The 18,974-nt window shown below is 37.9% G+C and overlaps 1 protein-coding gene across 2 annotated transcripts in view; it reads right to left on the bottom strand.

Annotated features, from left to right (window-relative positions):
- Positions 1 to 266: 266 nt before the first annotated feature.
- The window catches only part of zgc:165507 (monocarboxylate transporter 2), a 38,070-nt gene continuing 19,362 nt past the window's right edge, over positions 267 to 18,974 (bottom strand). For both annotated transcript variants that reach the window (XM_023298769.3, XM_035943133.2), the window contains exons 3-5: positions 10,468 to 10,611; positions 7,054 to 7,857; positions 267 to 5,343 (exon numbers count right to left, since the gene is read on the bottom strand). In XM_023298769.3, coding sequence (XP_023154537.1) covers positions 5,069 to 5,343; positions 7,054 to 7,857; positions 10,468 to 10,611 — 1,223 coding nt within the window. In that variant the 3' untranslated portion in view covers positions 267 to 5,068. The remainder of the gene's footprint in view (positions 5,344 to 7,053; positions 7,858 to 10,467; positions 10,612 to 18,974) is intronic.

Raw genomic sequence — 18,974 nt, 5'->3', positions numbered from 1 at the left:
AATCTCTATTTGTATTTTTACCATTTTATACTTTTTTTAAATTTTTTTTTTTTTTTACAATATGTGTTGAAATCAGCTAAAAATATAACCTTATTATACAGATATTAGCTGTTATTTTACAATTTTCCACTATTTTTTTTAGTATATTTGCTGCCAGATTTTCACGGTTTAATCTGTCAAATCTGACTTTATCGACCAAACAGCAGCACAAAATGTGAAGTCTAAAACTCAAAAAATCAAACATCAATGGCAGACAGACTCCCAGCTTCACTTGGATATATACTTTATTCGGCTACAGTGATAGGTGATATTGTCATAGCAGAATTACAAAAACATAATTAAGTTTTCTCTACCCGTGTGGTTTCTTTTCCCCCAAACTGTGACAGCTGCAGAGGTAGTAAAGACTGACACAATCTGAAGTGAAAGTTGCCCTGATGAGAAAGCACACAGTACGTCTGCTACTGGAAGGACTCACTACTGAACACAACTGCCCTTAAACGCACACAAAATATCTGCATCCTAGACGTGTGTTCAATTCCACAGAATTTACACAAAAACACACACTGTTGAATAATTATTTAGACTCGCTGCTACACATTGATCATTTGATCATCACGTTTGATCGTACGTGGTTTAAAGTTGGAGTTATTCTTGATATGCAGTTACGCAAGTCAACCATTTACAGAAAAATAAACAACATCGCAGTGATTTGTAAAAATACAAACAGCTCGAGCGAGGACAGGAAGTGTCATGACACCAGCGTTCATGTTCATCATGGTGAGTTTTAGCACAATAAGGCACAGTTAGCTTAACAGCCAGAGATGTTAAAATCCTTCAGCCTCCCAGTAGCAAAACAACCTGTATACGATCAGCACCAACACACGCTGTCATCTAACGTCCAGATGACGGAAGGAGAGCACAAAACATGTGTTGGAGGATTTTATCCTGCAGATTGGAATTCAGTTTGATTGATTTTTGAAAAAGCTGCTTTTTCTGAATTGAGTTTTGAATGTGAAAATTCTGTTTCAATTTCTTTAAGTTCACCATTTAATTTCATTGCACAACATTCAGGTCCAGAGCATGTACTTCCATTAACAGATCATTAAAACGTTCTGCAGATTGGAATTCTGATTGTGTTTCTTAAAAATTCAGATTTTTCCAATGGAGTTTTGAATGCGAAAATTCAGTTTCAATTTCTCAAATCTCAACATTCAGTTTAATTGCAGTACATTCAGGCCAAGAACATGTATTTCCAAAACCAGATAATTTAATTTGGTTCCAAACTCCAGTCTGCAGTTGCTTTCATAAAGTGATAAATTCAGTTCAACCCTGCATATCTAACAGTAAAGTGACATCTATTCCAGTCTGCGCATTGATTTTCCACACCAGGAAAAATAAATTATGCTGCAAACAAACTAAAGTGAACATTTTTTTTAGCAACAGGTGCCTACAAAGTAACCCAAGAGGAGGGAATATTGTTAAATATTCATATTTAATGGAGCCTCTCAGCTAAATTTGGTCTTAAGCAAACCTCAAAATAAATCTAAATATCCACACATTAAAAGAAAGAAATCTACCGTATGAGGTGCTAAGCAGTTTAATTTATAAGGCTATCGGTGCATGTAATTACAACTAATTTCTTTTCCTTATTAGAATAAAACATAATAATATATATTTAGGAGAACATCTTATTATACATTTTCAAGCATGTTATCTATCATATCACAGATTTCATATTTTAAAGCATAGATGTGGTTTCTCGTGCTCGAATCATTTTTCCAGTCAGCTTTTGATTCCTTGAACTGCAGATGTTGCATTTTCTGCACTTTTTACTGCTTAGTTTCTGATTATAAGGAAAATATGACGTCATTTATACACTATGTGCAACTAAAACACTCCGTATTTGTTCTATTTGAAGACTTCAACATTGAAATACTAAAAGATGCCATTCAAGTTGACGTTTAACCACCCGGAAAAACCTGAAAATAACATGCATATTCTCTTGCACTCCTGCTGAAAAACGGAAGCCTGGCTTTTCTTTTGCATTTTGGTCTTGGGTGGTGTGAAACCAGCAGGGGGCAGTGTAATTTGGTAGAAAGTGATTGTACAGCAGTCGATTTCCCTCATAGAGAATCATCAGTGAGCACAGTGACATGAAAAAAACAGCGAGAACAGTCACGATATTACTCATTAAACATGAAAATACAAAAACGCTGTCTGACAATTGCATGAAATGCTGGTGAGCCAGGTGCATTTTGGGAGAATGAGTCAAAAAATCATCCCAAAATGCAAACGATATAATGTGCAAATCTTTTAAAAGAAAAAAAAAAAAAGAGTATTCACACACATTCAATAAACGGCAATTTGTTGTGTCACAGCTAGATTTTCATGATTGGGAATTATTCAAATGCAAAGAGGAAGAAAAACTATTTGGGTGTTTTTGTTCACAATTGCTTTGAAAATTTAGTTTTACCAACAAAAAAAGAAAAAAGAAAAAAAGCACAAGCAGGGTGACATTTACAGAAAATGATCATGTGGAATGCAGAGAATATTGAACATTTATAGCCAACAGACGTGACATCCAGTATATTTAAGATCACACAATACATGTAGAATCAATTAGCATTCATTAATTAGTACTATTCCTTCAGATTTAATTTACTGGGTGTTAGTTAACGTTATTTAGTTCATGACAGACACCACGGAACAAGATTATGCTGATTTGTCATGAGTTTTGAAGTTAATCACAACAAAAATAATGGGTCACATTTAACACAGAGCTTCATTTAACACTATTCACTGTACAACTCCCCCCTCATTCTACGTTACATTTGAGGCAATGTATCACAAAATGGACGGTCACTGGCCACTAGAAATACATTTCCCTGTATATCTGAATATTGCTCATGGGCTCTGTGTGTAGAAAACCACCATTATGCAGATGGTTTTTTTGGTCATTAATACCTCATTAAGGCCCACAGAGGAAATTACATTCAACCATAATTAAATTCACTGAATTGCAGCAGTTTTCTAAAGATGTTTGGGTGAAGTGTGGCCAATTTTACTGTGTGTGAGAACGACAATATGGAACCCAGGACAGTTAATGCAGCATTTAATGACTTGATGGAAAGTGTTAAAGTGGGACGTTGGTGCAGGTTTTTACTACGCAGTGCTCGGGCGGCCGTCACCAGCTGTGAGCACATCTGTTCGGAGTTCATGGAGGCGGGGACTTTAGAGCTTCCCCCAGTCTCCCCGGCCCTAACCCTAACCCACCAATGAAGGACGCTGGCTGTTGCTTGCATGAAACCAGTGACCTTAAAGTGACAGTAATGTCTTCTTTAACCACCAAGAAATGCCTCTGTTTACTATTACCCTCTGAACCCCAAAACCCGCCGGCGGGTTGGAAAGGCATATTAACTTTAAATAGAAATCCAGAATTACACCATTTAGCACAGCAAGAAACTGTAAAAACGAAAAATATCATCGGATTTTCAACTTTCCAACAGTCTCTGAACTACTCATCAAATTTACGTTATTCTTCATGTCTCTCTTAAAAATTTGCTAAAAATAAGTCTTTTGCATTAATCAAATTCTGTAAAAAAGAAAAAATTCTGCACTCTTCATTTCAACTGTAGAGTCATTAGTGTGTCACCTGCAACCAACAGTCACATAACAAAAATTCAGGACTTTTAGCTTGAACTACAGGCAGTGTTTACACAACAGAGATAGCTGACCAGTATGGAAACACATGTAACATCCATCCATCCATCATCTACCCACCGCTTAATCCTCATCAGGGTCATGGGAGGCTGGAGTCTGTCTCAGCTGAATGAGCGTGAAGACAGGAGACACCTGGGTAGGTAACAGTCTATCACAGGGCTACACATAGAGACCAGTAATCACATTCACATTCACACCTACAGACAATTTAGAATCACCAATTAACCTCAGCATGTTTGTGGACTGTGGGAGGAAGCTGGAGAACCTGGAGAACCCACACATGTAGAGGAGAACATGGAGACTCCATGCAGGAAGATCCCAGGAAGGCGGAGACATGAAACAGGGATCTTCTAGCTGCAAGGCAACAGTGCTAACCACTGAGCCACTGTGCAGCCTCCACATATAACATGTAAGTAGTAGAACATCTATATTATGTACTGTAGAGCAACACTTTTTTCCAATATTTGGAAAAATGTTATACATAGTAGTTCCAGGTTTTTTCAATTTTTGTAAAATAAATAATCAACATTTAGATTTTTTTGATTTTATGATTTCTGCCATTATAACTTTGTCATACTGCACACAAGATATTTCTGAGTTTTTCTATTTCTAGTCGTGGTTGTGTTGTTTCCATAGAGGTGCAGAACTTTATATTGCAGTGAAAAATGAACCCACAGTGAACAAAAAACGTGACAAAAAAAAATTTAAAATTGTGCAGAAACTGTTTGTGGTTCAAAGGGTTAACGTAACATTTCTTTACTAAGTATATTGTGAAGAAGAGTGATGCTGAACTTGTCGATTCAGTTTGCTGGTGCTGTTGGAACACACTGATTTTCCATTCACGTCATATCGGAGAAGATAGTAGGAAAAAAAAACTGAATGATTTGTTGCTGCAGTCAGGAGTTTGTGTGGAGATAAGCAACTAATTTCCTAATTATCTACCAAGATTTGTGGATTTGCTGCTATAATAATCCCACATCTTGATGCTAAGTGCCCCCTGTTGCAGTCTTTACAGTATATCCGATATGAAGTGAACGTGGCAAAAAAGAAAACACAGTTAGTACTTTAGTGGTTTCCACTGATATTTTCTGACTTTTAGCCTCTTCGCATGCATACAGTATCTTACACTTTACTCTCTGGTCATTATTTCTGTCATTGTCACTGACTGACAAACAGATTTCATGCCTCACAACACCCTAAAACACAATTTTAGCTTTGGCAGTTAATTTTACAGAAGAACAGAGGACCTCAAATCAAGCCTTGTGGAACACCGGGAGGCACCTCTTAGCTTGGGGCTCTTTTTGATCGTGGTGTTCCTCCAGTCGAGCCGTTGGCAGAGCAGATCGATCTAGATGTTGGTTTCCCGCTGCATAGGTTCCTCTTCTTTATTGTCAGTCAGATCTTCGAGGGCCTGGGCGTCCCCGTCCGCCTCCTTCTGATCCTGAACTTGGTCCGGATCTTCCGTCTCAGTCCGTTTGTACATTTCCGCATGCTTTCGCTCACGTTCCAAGAGTCTGTAGTTGATGAAGTTTCCAATGAAGAGCCAAATACTGGCCAGAATGACGACGGCGCCGCAGCAGAAATACATGTACTTGTAATTTTTGGTGACATCGACCAGTTTACCTGCAAAGACAGCACAAAGTTTTTCAGTTGTAGGGTTTTGCCACAATTACAACATGTAGAAGTAAGATATACCGAGCATAAAACATGCGTCAATGTCAGTGTTCGCAAATTAGCATTATTTCTTTTATCAAAATCTGGGCACATTTAATTTTTTTGTAGAGTTATGTGTAGACCTAAGTGACTCTTTACACCTGCATTTACACTGTTTCATTCATTTCATTTAGCTTTACTGTGTACATTGCAATAGTTTGCATGTATATATTAAATCACTTTTGTTTATTTTATGATAAAAAGTAACAGTTTTGTCTAATATTTACATTTTCTATCACTAACTAATTTGTAGGTCCTAGTTTTGTTTTTTTTTCATTAAATTCGAGAGCTCTTTCAAATAATAGAAGACATATTACCAAATACAAGCTTTAGAGATTGGTTTTGTATATTTGAACACATTAGGACCTTGTCGGACATTCTGCCAACATATTTTTGTGAGAATGTTTTGACACAAATTCCCCATTTGCCTAAATTTCTGATGTTATGGAGTTTAAAAAACAACATTATAATACAATAGAATGAATTAGTTCATCTGAAGAAGCCTCTTGGAACTTAAAAGAGAAGTCCAGTTTCTTTTTACCGAAGCTTCCAGCTTCTTTTTACTGAAGCTTTCAGTTTATTTTTACTGAAGCTTCAAGGAAAAACAGAAATTAAAACTTCAAGGAGCATTCAACGGGCCCTTGCAACACCCATGCATATCAGGATGTTGCACATACTGAGGTGTGGCAGAAAATTCAAGGTGTTGAGATTTAGGTGACCAATGTCAACGATTATACCACAAAGTTTGAACAGGTTGGAGCATGTACAGGGTAGGTAGACAGCACTTCCTGTTGTATGTACTTTGAGGTCTTTTGGTATTACAAAATAGTGGTTTTCCTGTTGGGTTTATGGTATGGGTGCCATTGACTTTGTTGTGCGCCTTGACGTGCTACATATGCCTACCAAATTTCGTAGATGTAGGTGAAATGTGCTGCCCGTAGTAGATATTACAAATTTTGCTGGGGGTCACAATGGATCCATTTTGCCACACACAAGTCCCATAAAATATTGAATTATTCGCCAGTTCTGATATGTGTGCAAATTCTCACAAGTTTCTGAGAATGTTTTGGCTGGAAAATAATTCCTTGCATTCCGAAAGGGCCCTACGCACTGTCAGAGCTCAGGCACTAATAACCTTGTTGAAAACAAAAGGTTCCCCCCAGTGGAGATGGTGAGAAACCTCAATAGATGCCTCAAGGTTCTTCCACTTCTAAGAGAGGAGACAGTTCATGTAGTAATGTAAATGTACACTCTCGTTTAAAAGTTTGGGGCCACTTAGAAATGTCCTTATTTTTGAAAGAAAAGCATTTTTTTTAATGAAGATAACATTAAATGAATGATAAATCCACTGAGTATTGTAGCCGGAAACGGCTGATTTTTAATGGAATATCTCCATATGGGTACAGAGGAACATTTCCAGCAACCATCACTCCTGTGTTCTAATGCTACATTGTGTTAGCTGATGGTGTTGAAAGGCTCATTGATGATTAGAAAACCCTTGTGCAGTTATGTTAGCACATGGATAAAAGTGGGAGTTTTCATGGAAAACATGAAATTGTCTGGATGACCCCAAACTTTTGAAAGGTGGTGTACGTGAATGAATTATACAGAGGATCGTACCTGCTAGTGGTGGACCGATGAGAACCGGACAGCACTCTACGATGGTGGTGAGTCCAACAGCGCTGGAGAACCTCTGAGCTCCAACCAGGTCCATCAGCGTCTCAAACAGCACTGAGCTGACCATCCCGAAGGCGAAGCCGAAGAACACCGCATACACCACCAGGCCGGTGTAGTTTTCCACCAGTGGACAGAGGATGTGACACACCCCATTGTACAGCACCGCAAAGCTGAAGAAGTACTGGATCTTGGGCCGGATCCATCGTGAGTTGGCCAACAGCCCCATGGAAGGTCGGGCGAACATGTCAACGAAAGCCAGGATGGAGAGCAGGAAGGCAGCGGAGTACTCGTCCACGCCCATGTCTTTGGCGTAGGCGGCGAGGAAGACGATGGGCGCGAAGAAGCCCAGGAACATGATGACGTTGCCCGATAGGTAGATGAGGAAGCCACGGTGCTTGAACAGCGTCAGGTCCAGGTACTTGTTGATGATCTGCCAGGCGGTGCGCTTCTCCTTCGTCGTGGTGGTGACGGCCGCCAGCTCTTCGTCCTTCTTCACCTTGCTGGGCGACGGACCCAGCGGCCTCATGAGGGATCCGGCCACACAGGTGTTGAGCAGCAGGCCACCCAGGATCAGGAAGCTGCCTCTCCAGCCAAAGTTGTTGAACAGATACTGGTTCAGAGGAGCCAGAGTGCTGAGGAAGACCGGACTACCGGCCATCGCCAGTCCGTTAGCGATGGGACGCTTCTTAAAGAAGTACTTTCCGATCATAGTCAACGCTGGCTGCAGGTTGAAGGCAAGTCCCAGACCTACGATGACAGAAGCATATTAGTCTTAAACAACTGATGCAAAACCAGTACTAAAGAATACTTTAAATGATGACTGACTGTACTTTTTACTGTCCTAAATACCAACTGAAATAAAGGTTTACTGGAAGTAGACGAATACGTCTCAGCAGCCTAGTTTAAGAAGAAGGTAACCATTAAACCTCTGAACACACGGCAAGTTCATTTATAAAACTCTGTAAAATTTGCTCCATTTATTAAAAATAAAATATAAAAAATTATTGTATTTTCACCTTTCCAATGATCCTTGAATTAATCATGTATATATAACTTTGGGTTATGCCAAATCTCAGCTAAAAATCAGAGTATTTCATCAAATTCATTTTGTTCTACGCGTCACGCTTAAAAATTTGCCAAAACAAAACCTTTGAAGTAACTAGATTCTGTAAAAAAAAACAAAAAAACAAAATTTTGCATTTCTCTGTGCAACAAAGAAGTCATGACTGACTAAGCTGTAACAACAGTTACGTGACAATAATTCAAGGATTTATCGACTCAGGTGCAGGCAGTGTTTACGCAGACGAGAAACAAGACAAGAATGAAAACAAGTCAAAAATGACTTGTAAAATATGTATTGCATATAAAGTAGCCAATTCTTTGCTAAAATTCACAACACCTGTATGCACTTTAACATGTTATTTCCAGATAGGTTTTGCTGTCATTTAAAAATGAATAATTAAAGAACAAGTTTTTTCAGTTTGTATGATTAATGGCATTATAGCTGTGTCATGTTATACAACAATGCTTTAATTTCCCTCTGCTTCTAGTCATGGTTGTTCTGTTTCCATAGAGGGGCAGGACTTTATATTGCAGTGAAAAATGAACCCACAGTGATTAAAAATGTCACAAAAAACTGCTTGGAGTTAAGAGGGTTAAAGTGTTAAAATGTTTTCTGTTTTTAGTCATGTTTGGTGCTAATTAGCAAATACTAGTAGACTAACATACTAAACATGTTCATTCAACTGTGAGAAACCAAAATCCTGATTTATGTTCGGCTACTTGTGCAACAGTAGCAGTGACGTGTTTTTTTTGGCAACCAAATCTTCCTTTTCAGTGTCTCATTTTGCTCTACACATGTGGAGGCTGTATGTCAACAAACTCCGTGTATGGCAAATAAAGTATTAAAAAAACCTATGTATCCATGAACATTTAGAGTAAATGAAGGGTTTGGAAGCAGAGTAGTCTAACCCACTTTCTGTAGTTTTTGAGAAAAATGGGTTCAAATTTTTGTGTTTTCCAGAATGGTCTAAACTTCACTGTGACGCTATATTTGGGTTGTGGGTTAGACCACTTTGCCACTAAAATCTAGACCATAAAATATTACAGAAATTATACAAATCTAATTTTTTTCAGGATTTAAAATAAAATCTAAACTTTAGACCACTCTACTTCTAATCCCCCCAAATTATGATCTATCTACAGATTTCTCTTCTAGATTAGTCGTGGAAAATGAGAGCCATGTAAGTTTTGTTTTTGAATGAAGGAGCCAAAAAAATCACATTATTTCCCATTACAATAGCTGCTGCTGAAACGGTATATTGTGCAGTTTCACTTTTTTGAACATATGATACAAAACATACATAAAAGTAGTCTCATTTTCATTTCACAAACTTGGCTGAATTACAAAAATTAGAACTTGTAAAATGGTAAGACGAACACTACCGTTCAAAAGTTTGGGGTCACTTAGAAATGAAGATAGCATTAAATGAATGATAAATCCAGTGTAGACATTGTTAATGTGGTAAATAACTATTGTATCTGGAAACAGCTGATTTTTAATGGAATATCTCCATAGGGGTACAGAGGAACATTTCCAGCAACCATCACTACTGTGTTCTAATGCTACATTGTGTTAGCTAATTGTGTTGAAAGGCTCATTGATGATTAGAAAACCCTTGTGCAGTTATGTTAGCACATGGATAAAAGTGTGAGTTTTCATGGAAAACATGAAATTGTCTGGATGACCTCAAACTTTTGAACCATACTGTATTAAAGTAATACAGCTGAGCAAATACAATTCAGTTCACACTTTATTTGTCCCTGAGGGTGGAGTTCATCAGTACAGTTACATAGTGTAGAAATTGTCATAATAGCGCAATAAAGCTACAAATAGAATTTACAGTGGTGAGCTGTGTTTTTTTTTTTAAATCGCTAACCATTATTATACGCTTCTAAACTTTGCCTTTCCTCTAGTGATTATATTTTAATTTTCAAAAATACTTAAAAATGCAAAATTCTGGAGAGATTTTAGTTTGTTCTCCATGTGTGGGTATTGATGACTGCTGTTGTCCTGTATCTTTAATGGATTTCTGGAATATGGCTAAAAAACATCAATAAAGCTCAGTGAGCAGCTTTGATCAGGAGACCCAATTATTTTGGGTGAATGCAGGCTGTTACTTGAACCGAGATGTAACAGAAAGTAGTGAGACTGCACACAGAAACTACAAATACAGTGAAATAAACAACAACAAACTCTCTTCCTGAGGAACCAGTTGTATTTTTAACCTGCTGCTTAAAGGCAGACGCTAATCAAATTAGCTCAAAATGCACTTAAGTGGATTTAGCCGTCTTTACCGCCGATCACGCCGATGCAGATGTAAAGCTGCAGCACGTCGTTGCAGAAGGAAGCTAAGATCATCCCGGTGGCGCAGAGGCAGCCTCCCATCATGACGATGGGTCTGCAGCCGTACTTGTTGACCAGGATGCTGCTGATGGGACCTGCAGCAAACAGAAAAAACACATTAAATGTTTACAGTCATCAGGATGAGTGAAAGCGACGCATAATGATTTAATCTGGTTAGTGCTGCACCCCACAGAGAACCGAGCTGCTATTAATGGATGCAACATGGAGGCTTCAGTTTTTAAACACATCTTGTGGCGTCTAATCGATTTAAGAGAAGCCACAGTGACTGAAATTAGAACAGACTTGCATATGGGAATGTAATATCATTTTCTGTTCTGTGTAATGTGTATTAAGATGTGCAATTATACCTTAAAAGTAGCTAAAATGCAGAAATATTTTATTCTCCAGGTTATATTTGAAGCTGCTGTGCAAACAAACAACCTGCACAACACAGAAGCAATGAAAAGATGCTGGTCATTTTTTAGGTTCATATTCTGTATATTCTGTTTCCGTTTGTCACTGAGAGCAGTGAATGTTTGAAATTCAGTTAACCAGGTTGTAACCAAATCAGAAGTTTAACTGCGTTAACCTAAACATATTAATTAAAAGTGAAAACAGAGGTCAATGTAAATGTTATGAAGGCCATGTCCACAGTAGCCGTCCATGAAATCCTTCCTTCCTGGACCGATTGTACTGAGAGTATCGTTAAATGTGCACAAGCTTTTATTATTATTACTGTATGTCATGAATTGTAATTACCATTTAGGATTATTTGGTCACCTTTATTTTCAATTACAATAAAAACCGTGTTGAAATAATAACAAAATCCAAGAATTTTAGCATTTCAGATGATTTCAAAGTTGCATTAACCTTCCAAAAGCCATGTTTTTTTGGTTATTTTTCTTATTTTTTTTGCTCCTGTCACATTTGTGCTCAATATGTTTTAATTTTTCACTGCAATATGAAGTCATGCACCTCTATGGAAACAGCACAACCATGATTAGAAGGAAAGAGAATTCAAAAATATAACAATCAAATCTAGATATATGGGTAATGATACGATTCATTAACAATACATTTTAATAATTATGATGTGATGCAGCTTGAATTTATAATAGATAATAATAATAGATTAAAGAGAATTTTATCAGGTCAGAACAATGTAACTGTGTGTATTTTTCAAATACACACAAAACAGACTTGCTGTTTTAAATATGAGAAAACATTGGCTAGGTTAGAAGAGGTTTTTAAATTCAGCGTCTTTGTCTTGCGTGTTCTTGCTCGTGCTAGCTTTTCTAGCACTAGCATCCACAGATCTGTTGATGACACATCGACGTCTCCGTCTCAACAGGTGAGTGCTCAGATTAGTTGTGCTACCGTTGTACTTAATCACAGATTTACATACTTCATAAATGGCCAGACTTTTATCCAACTTTCCATCCTTCTTTAAAAATCCAGAAGCCTTCCACACTTCAGATGTAAGATTTGAGGGTGCATTACCCTAACCCTTTACCGGTGCTGTTGGCCTCGCTGTTGTGTTGTTGTTGCTAGAAAACACGCTAAGGTCATGCTACTTTCAGAATATGTCACAGTGGGAGTCTTGTGAGACTGGAGCTGCCATATTTAGTAGCACAGCTCCAATCAACCGATTCATAACTTTACAACCAGACATCGACTGATCCACAGTACATTTACAGGAGGTCCTCCACTTACGTCAGAGTTCTGTTCCTACAGATCGATGGAAGTCGGTTTTCATCGTAAGTTGGAACTCCAGAGAAAATGTAACCAAAGCCATTCTGTGCATCACGATATCCATCAGTTCTTCATAATGTCATGAATACCAACGACTTTCATGCATGTATGAATCATTTAACGAGAAGAAAACAGAACATGTTGACCTGTTTAGAAAACTTGATCTAATAATGCTCATGTTCCTGGAGTTTTGTCCTGTTCTGAGTGTTTTATTATGTCTAATTTCACGTTCACGGTGTGTTGCCCTGAAGGCAGAATTATCGATGGAATTTTATTTTGAAACAGCCTTTATTTTGAAATTGTCTGTTGACAGTTGTCATTTCCTGTCCTGCTATTTTGATGAGTAGCTTTACACCTGTACGTGCTTTTCCACAGCTTTCTACTTTGTTAAACACCACAGAGGCAATGTCTAAGTAATTAACTTCATTTTTCGACTTCCTGGTTCAGATAAAAGGATTTATTTAAACATATTTATGCTGTTTTGTTCTGGCTTTGTTGCAGTTTTCACTCTGTTTGCAATGAGTATCAAGACCCACAGTAAAGAAGTCCAGTTTGCTAAGACTCTCGATTCATTTTGTAAACAGGAGTTTAACTAGTTGGACAGAGACGGCTTTCCTTTTCTTCCAAGCATCAGAAGAGTCTGACTTATACTGGGAGCCATAATGAAGGACAAAAAGTTAGTGAATGTAACACAATCCAAGGTGGAGTACAACCAAAGAATGGAAACAAAGCCGTCTGATAGCGCCACGTGACGACGTATTCATCCGCTCCACTCGTCAACTAGTTCCACGTAACGAGTTTTGATGTAACGATGAAATGCTGTAGATTGAGGACGTCATAAACCGAGGACCTCCTGTCCAGAGGCCCGTCGATCGATGGATTCATATCTTTAAAGTTAAAATCGATTTCCAGCTTGTATCTGTGAATCTTTACACCCCTACAGGTTACGGTTGGTTTAATTCCTGTTTTCAGTTTCTAAATTATGACTAAAAATGTTGAACTCAACATTTTACATTATATCACTGCTGCAGCATTTTATCTGCTTTAGTTTACATTTTTCCATTTCAGGCGTTTGATGGTTTCGTCTGCATAATGCTGCAGCTTTAAGCCTCTTTAAAGAATTTATGCATCTTAAAAATGACATCGTCTCCTAACCTTTAGTTGAATCTTAAGTACAGGGAGAGAGAAAAGTAATGAAAAATGATTCTTTTTTCTTTTTTTTGGAAATGATGCTCTCATTACCAACCAGAAGATGTATCATATTCCGGCCGGGCCCAGTGCAATTTAAAAAGCCACGACGGGCGAGGAGTCATCTCACTTAATTTGCTCTGCATGAATCTTTTTCCGACCTTGAGGAAAGTTCCCGCTTCATTTGCATCCACGGCAGTGATCAGAATTCTCGAAGGGTTTGGCGGGACCCGAGATGAGGGAGCCCCTAAGCCGTCACATTACCTCCCCTGGAAAAAAAAGAAGGCTTATCATCTCCTGGCCAGACGCAGCATGGACTTCATTACACAGCGGACAAAACCCCAGACTAAATATAACCACCTACATCCCCAAAGGGAGCGACACACATAGCAGGAGGGCCTTTAAAACGGGAGGATGCAGCTGTCCATCAGGAAGGCGACGGAAATGGAAGCAGCGAAAGAAGATTTCACACATTTTCTGGGAAAGTAAACAGACCCAAGACAAGTTTATTCAGAGATAACAGCAGATCCACTTTTCCAGGTTGACACGAGGCTGTGAGTGATGTTAACAAGGAGGCTTTGAGCGTTAAGAGGCAGAATTCACCTGCAAGATCCAATCTGAGTGGAGGAAATTATCACCACTGAGGTGCTTTTGAATGATAAACCATCAGTGCTTCTATATAGAGGTGAATCCATCCACGTTTCTTTAGATAAACCACCTTCCTTTGAGCTACGTTCTACTGGACAACAGCTGGATTATTCAGCAGGCAAAGCGCTCGATCACTTTCACATGCAGCAAATCCAGTTCAAAGATAAAGTTTCTTAAGGATTCTTAGGAAGAAAAAAATCTGTTAAAATCCTGTATTTAGTTCCACAGAGTGGCTTAACCCCTTGGTGGGTTTGAAAAATCATTTAGAAAAACAAAACTGCCAAAATTACACCAATTATCAGATCCAAAAACTGTGAAAACAGACAGAATCATTGGGTTTTCAACATTTTGAAGGTCCTTGAACTGCTCATCTGTGACATATGTTCCATCAGAAAACTTGATCTCATTCTTTGACTTTCCTCCGACATGTCTCCGTTAAAATTTTGCTAAAATCAAGCATTTGTGCTAACCAGATTCTATAAAAAAAAAACAAAACTAAAAAATCTGCTTTTCTCGATGCAACCTTGAAGCTATTAGTGACTCAACTGTTATTAATAGTCAGAAAACAAAAATTCTGAAGGATTTTTGGCTGAACTGCAGGACATGTTTGAACAGAGCAAGAAAAAGCAAGACATAAATGAAAGTAGTCAATATCTATAGTATGTAGAGTCACCATTTTTTCCAATATTGGTCCAGAAAGGCTTAAAAAATCTTTTGAAAAAAAGAAACTCCAAAATTACAGGATTTGTTATTACAACAGCTTTTTGAACTGCTCATCCAACAGACAACTTCACCAAATCTAAAAATCATGATATTTTATCAAAATCACTTTATTCTACATGTCACATTCAAAAAAAAAAACTCCAAAAATAAACTGTTCTAACCAGATTCCGTACAAAACAAAAAATTCTGAACAACCATCAGTGACTCAGTTGTGATCAACAGTCATGAGACAAAAATTCCAGGACTTTTCGGCTGAACTGCAGGTTGTGTTTACACAGAGCAGATAGAAGACAGGTATAAAAACAAGTGAAATATGTATGAACGGAACTATTGTTTCCAGTATTAATAACACGTGTGCACATTTGGAAAATGTTGCACACGCTGATCCCAGGTTATTTTCAATTTTTGTAAAAGAAGTAATCAAAGAAATTCAGCTTCCGTGTTTTTCTTTTTATTGATGATGCTATTGTACCTTTGATATCCTGCACGTAAGACATTTTCTAGTTCTCTCTACCTCTAGTCCTGGTTGTTGTGTTTCCATAGAGGTGCAGGACTTAATAAGGCAGTGAAAAATGAGCCCACACTGAGTGAAAACGTGACAGCGGCAAAAAAAGGCTCAGAAACTGCTTGGGATTAATCGGGTGAAAGCAGCATCTGGCTCTGACCTTATATATATAGCCATCATGGAAATGAGAAAAAATTTATAATTCTTGGTGCCTTTTAAATGAGACAAATACATATATATTTTGAAAATGTAAAACTGTAAAATGTAAAACAAACAAAAAAAGCGAAATAAAAATGCTTTTGGCCTCATGAGAACCCATTTCCATCCCATCTTGTACCGTCTTCAGGACTGAGAGTGAATGCAACGCGGCATTTCCTGCACCAAGGTCAACTGTGCTCTGGATTAGCAGCGCTGATCCAACGCAGATACACGACGTGCAGCTTAAACGCATCATCACAGTGCAACACTCACAGCACCTCACAGCTGTCTGATGTAATGTACTAACTCTAACTCTCACAACATTAATTTACATGTTGACCTCAAAAACACAGGGCAAAACTGTAAATAATGTCTATAAATCAAAAATCTGAATTTCTACAATTGGTCATTTATTTCTTACACTGTTTTACTGCATTTAATCAACAAAAATATCGTAATTTTTCATAGATTTTTGTCATTAATTGAAAGCAAAAAATTATGTATATTAGAATTGAAAATTAATAAATCATTTTTATGACTTTTATTTGACATATTTTTATCTGTTTTGTTAAGTTAAACATAATATCTGGTGCAATAACAGAAAAAAAACGATTAATTTACATGTTGACTGTAAGAAAAAAAACCCAAATTGCAAATTAAAAATCTGTATTTTTAAAGAAATTGTTGTTCTTTCACAATGTTTGACCATAAAAACAGTTTTTTGCATATAAATCTTTAATCTGCTATTATTTTGGGTTTTTCAATTTTTTTTACAGCTTTTGAACATGACAGTAGTCCACAGTTTTATTACTCCGCCAAGGAACGGCGGAGTTATGTGACGATCTGCGTACGTTTGTCTGTGAATCTGCTGTCTGTCTGTGTGAAACATCACTCAAAAACAGAGCAACACATTTGGATGAAATTTTCAGAGAAGGTCAGAAATGACACAAGGACCAAGTGATTAGATTTTGGCAGTGATGCAGCTTATAGTCTGGATCTACAGCTTTGTTAAACATTTCCCATTGGGAGATATAGCAGCCGGCATGGTGTCGCTGTAACCATGATGTGAACACTGTGTCAGTTACCTGCTGATGATCACATGATTGCATCCTACTACAAACTGACTGATTTATCAGTTGGAAATCCTACAAGGAACTAATGATTAAACTGTGGGCTGTTTCTGAGTCCCATCAGTTCCTGCAAACCCCAACCGGACACGTTAAGTTCAGCTGTCAGCCTTATTTTGAACACAAATCCACCTTCCTGTCCTTCACTCATTCCTTCACAGTAAGAGCTTGTCTCCATTCCAGCTGCTTCTAAGTTTAGACACATCCTTTGCTAGACAGCAACAGCTGGAACTGTTTTCTTTCATCTTTATTTGAATTTTCTGACTTTTCGGCAGCGTCTTTATCATGTCAAGTAACCGCTTTTTAGAGAATCACTTCCTGTGCTGCTGGAATGGTGACAAAATAAAAGCCTGCAACATTAAAAATACCTCTTCAAAATAAAAGCATGGAGGGAACGGTTATTTTAACAGTAGCAAAACGAAGGTTTGCCAAAAGTGATGAACTAATCAACAGACTTTTATAAGAGTAATTTACATGCAATTTGGTATTCATACATAACATGCACATGCATAACACATGCTTGTGCCCAGCGCAAGGTCATTTTTTATTAAAGATTTCATCCGTCGGAAATGATACATCAACTGAACAGCCTTGGAGGAGGACTGCACTCTGAGTGCTTTTCTTGTTTTTGTTTGTTTCTGGCACTCTTGCTACCTGATTTTGCCATGGTTTGCAGGTTTTCTACAACATTTTTTACAGTGTGGAGTAAAATGTTTCTAGTTTTTCCTGACTAAAACTAATAAAAACCAAATGACTGAAATTTCACAACAGTAAAAGCATATTTTCACCAGTAGACACCAGAATGTGTCCGTTCAGTTGTGTTCAGATTGTAAACAGTCTGTCCTTTGTGAGGCGGCTGCAGGATGTCCTGGAAGTAAAAATAAAAAGTATGCAAACTGGAACGTCCCCAAACCTTGAACTGCTCACTGTGGTAGATTTTTAAAACAACAATTAAGCGCCAAAGTCGGGAGGATTCGTCCTCTGGGGACCTTGAAGGTCTGGAACAAACTGAGTGAAGAACACTGACGTTCCACTGGTATGTCTAAAATCAGAAAATAATAGATCAAACTGATGAAAAATGAGCTACAGTTTACATGTGAGACTCCAACAAGCAAAGATTTAGTGGTTTTACAACCTGATGATTCACTAAAACTGTAAACTGGCATCAAACAGTCGAAGATCTTTGTGTCTTCAGCTAAAGATTTCCTAAAAACAAGCTTGTTTTGTTGGTCTGCTCCATGAGAAGGTGAGCAGGGAGCTGTTGGCATTGATTGGATGATTATTTGTGTGGCTGAAGCTCATTAGCAGGCAGTGTCCTGGTAACCACGGCGCCGTGTCAACACCAACACAGGTGAGAATCAGGAAGGTGTTCAACATTCAAACGGCGATTGAATCATCAGCGTAAGAGGCAGAACAAGAGAACAGGTGTTTAATGAATAGCTGATGAATGTGATCAATGTGAATGAATGAGTAAGAAGAGCCGCCCGCTCAGTAACGGCACATACTGACGCCGTCGCCACATGATGAGGACACACGGTCATCAGGGACTAAAGCAGCCAGAGATCGGTAAAACTGAAGCTCTGCAAAACCAGGAAACCTTATTTGACAAATATGTCCCACTGAAGATGAGGAAAACGCTAAAGAGGCTAATTTCTGTGAAACTGTAAATAATCTCTATAATTCAAAATCTGCATTTCTACAAATGGTCTTTTGTTCTTTACACTGTTTTACCGCTTTTAGTCAACAAGCACATCATAATTTTACTGATTTTGTTATTAGCTGACAGCAAAAATGATGCATATTAGACTGGAAAAATCATTTTTCTGAGTTTTGTTTTACAGATTTTCCTGTTTTGTTAAATTCTAGACAACCTCTAGCACAGTCACACAATAAAAACACTCATTTCAATGTTGAATGAAAGAAAAAAAGCTAAACTGTAAATAATGTCCACATCAAAAAATCTGTACTTTTGAAAATATTGCTTGTGCTTTGACAACATCTGTTGGTAAAATTACAAAAAGGAAGTTGTCTTCTAATTGCAGAGTTCAACCCTGACTCTTCCTGTCTTTGAGCAAAATGCAAAAGAAGCTAATTTCTGCCATTCTTCCAGCTACCGACAACTAGAGATCCTCCTAACTTTACAAGCTGATAAGAATTTAGTTCAGTTTCTTTGCAAAAACTAAAGAATTGAGGTCATAGAGGTGGAAATTGCTTCCTTGTGATCCATTCAGAGTCGCTGCCAGCTTTCTAGAGCTGCTAATGTTAACTTCAGAACATCTCAGCCACAAAAAATATGAACCAAAGGTCCTGCTGTCGG

Source organism: Amphiprion ocellaris, chromosome 21, assembly GCF_022539595.1.
Source record: "Amphiprion ocellaris isolate individual 3 ecotype Okinawa chromosome 21, ASM2253959v1, whole genome shotgun sequence".
Taxonomy (NCBI): Eukaryota; Metazoa; Chordata; class Actinopteri; family Pomacentridae; genus Amphiprion; species Amphiprion ocellaris.
This window is presented reverse-complemented; position numbering and strand designations above follow the sequence as displayed.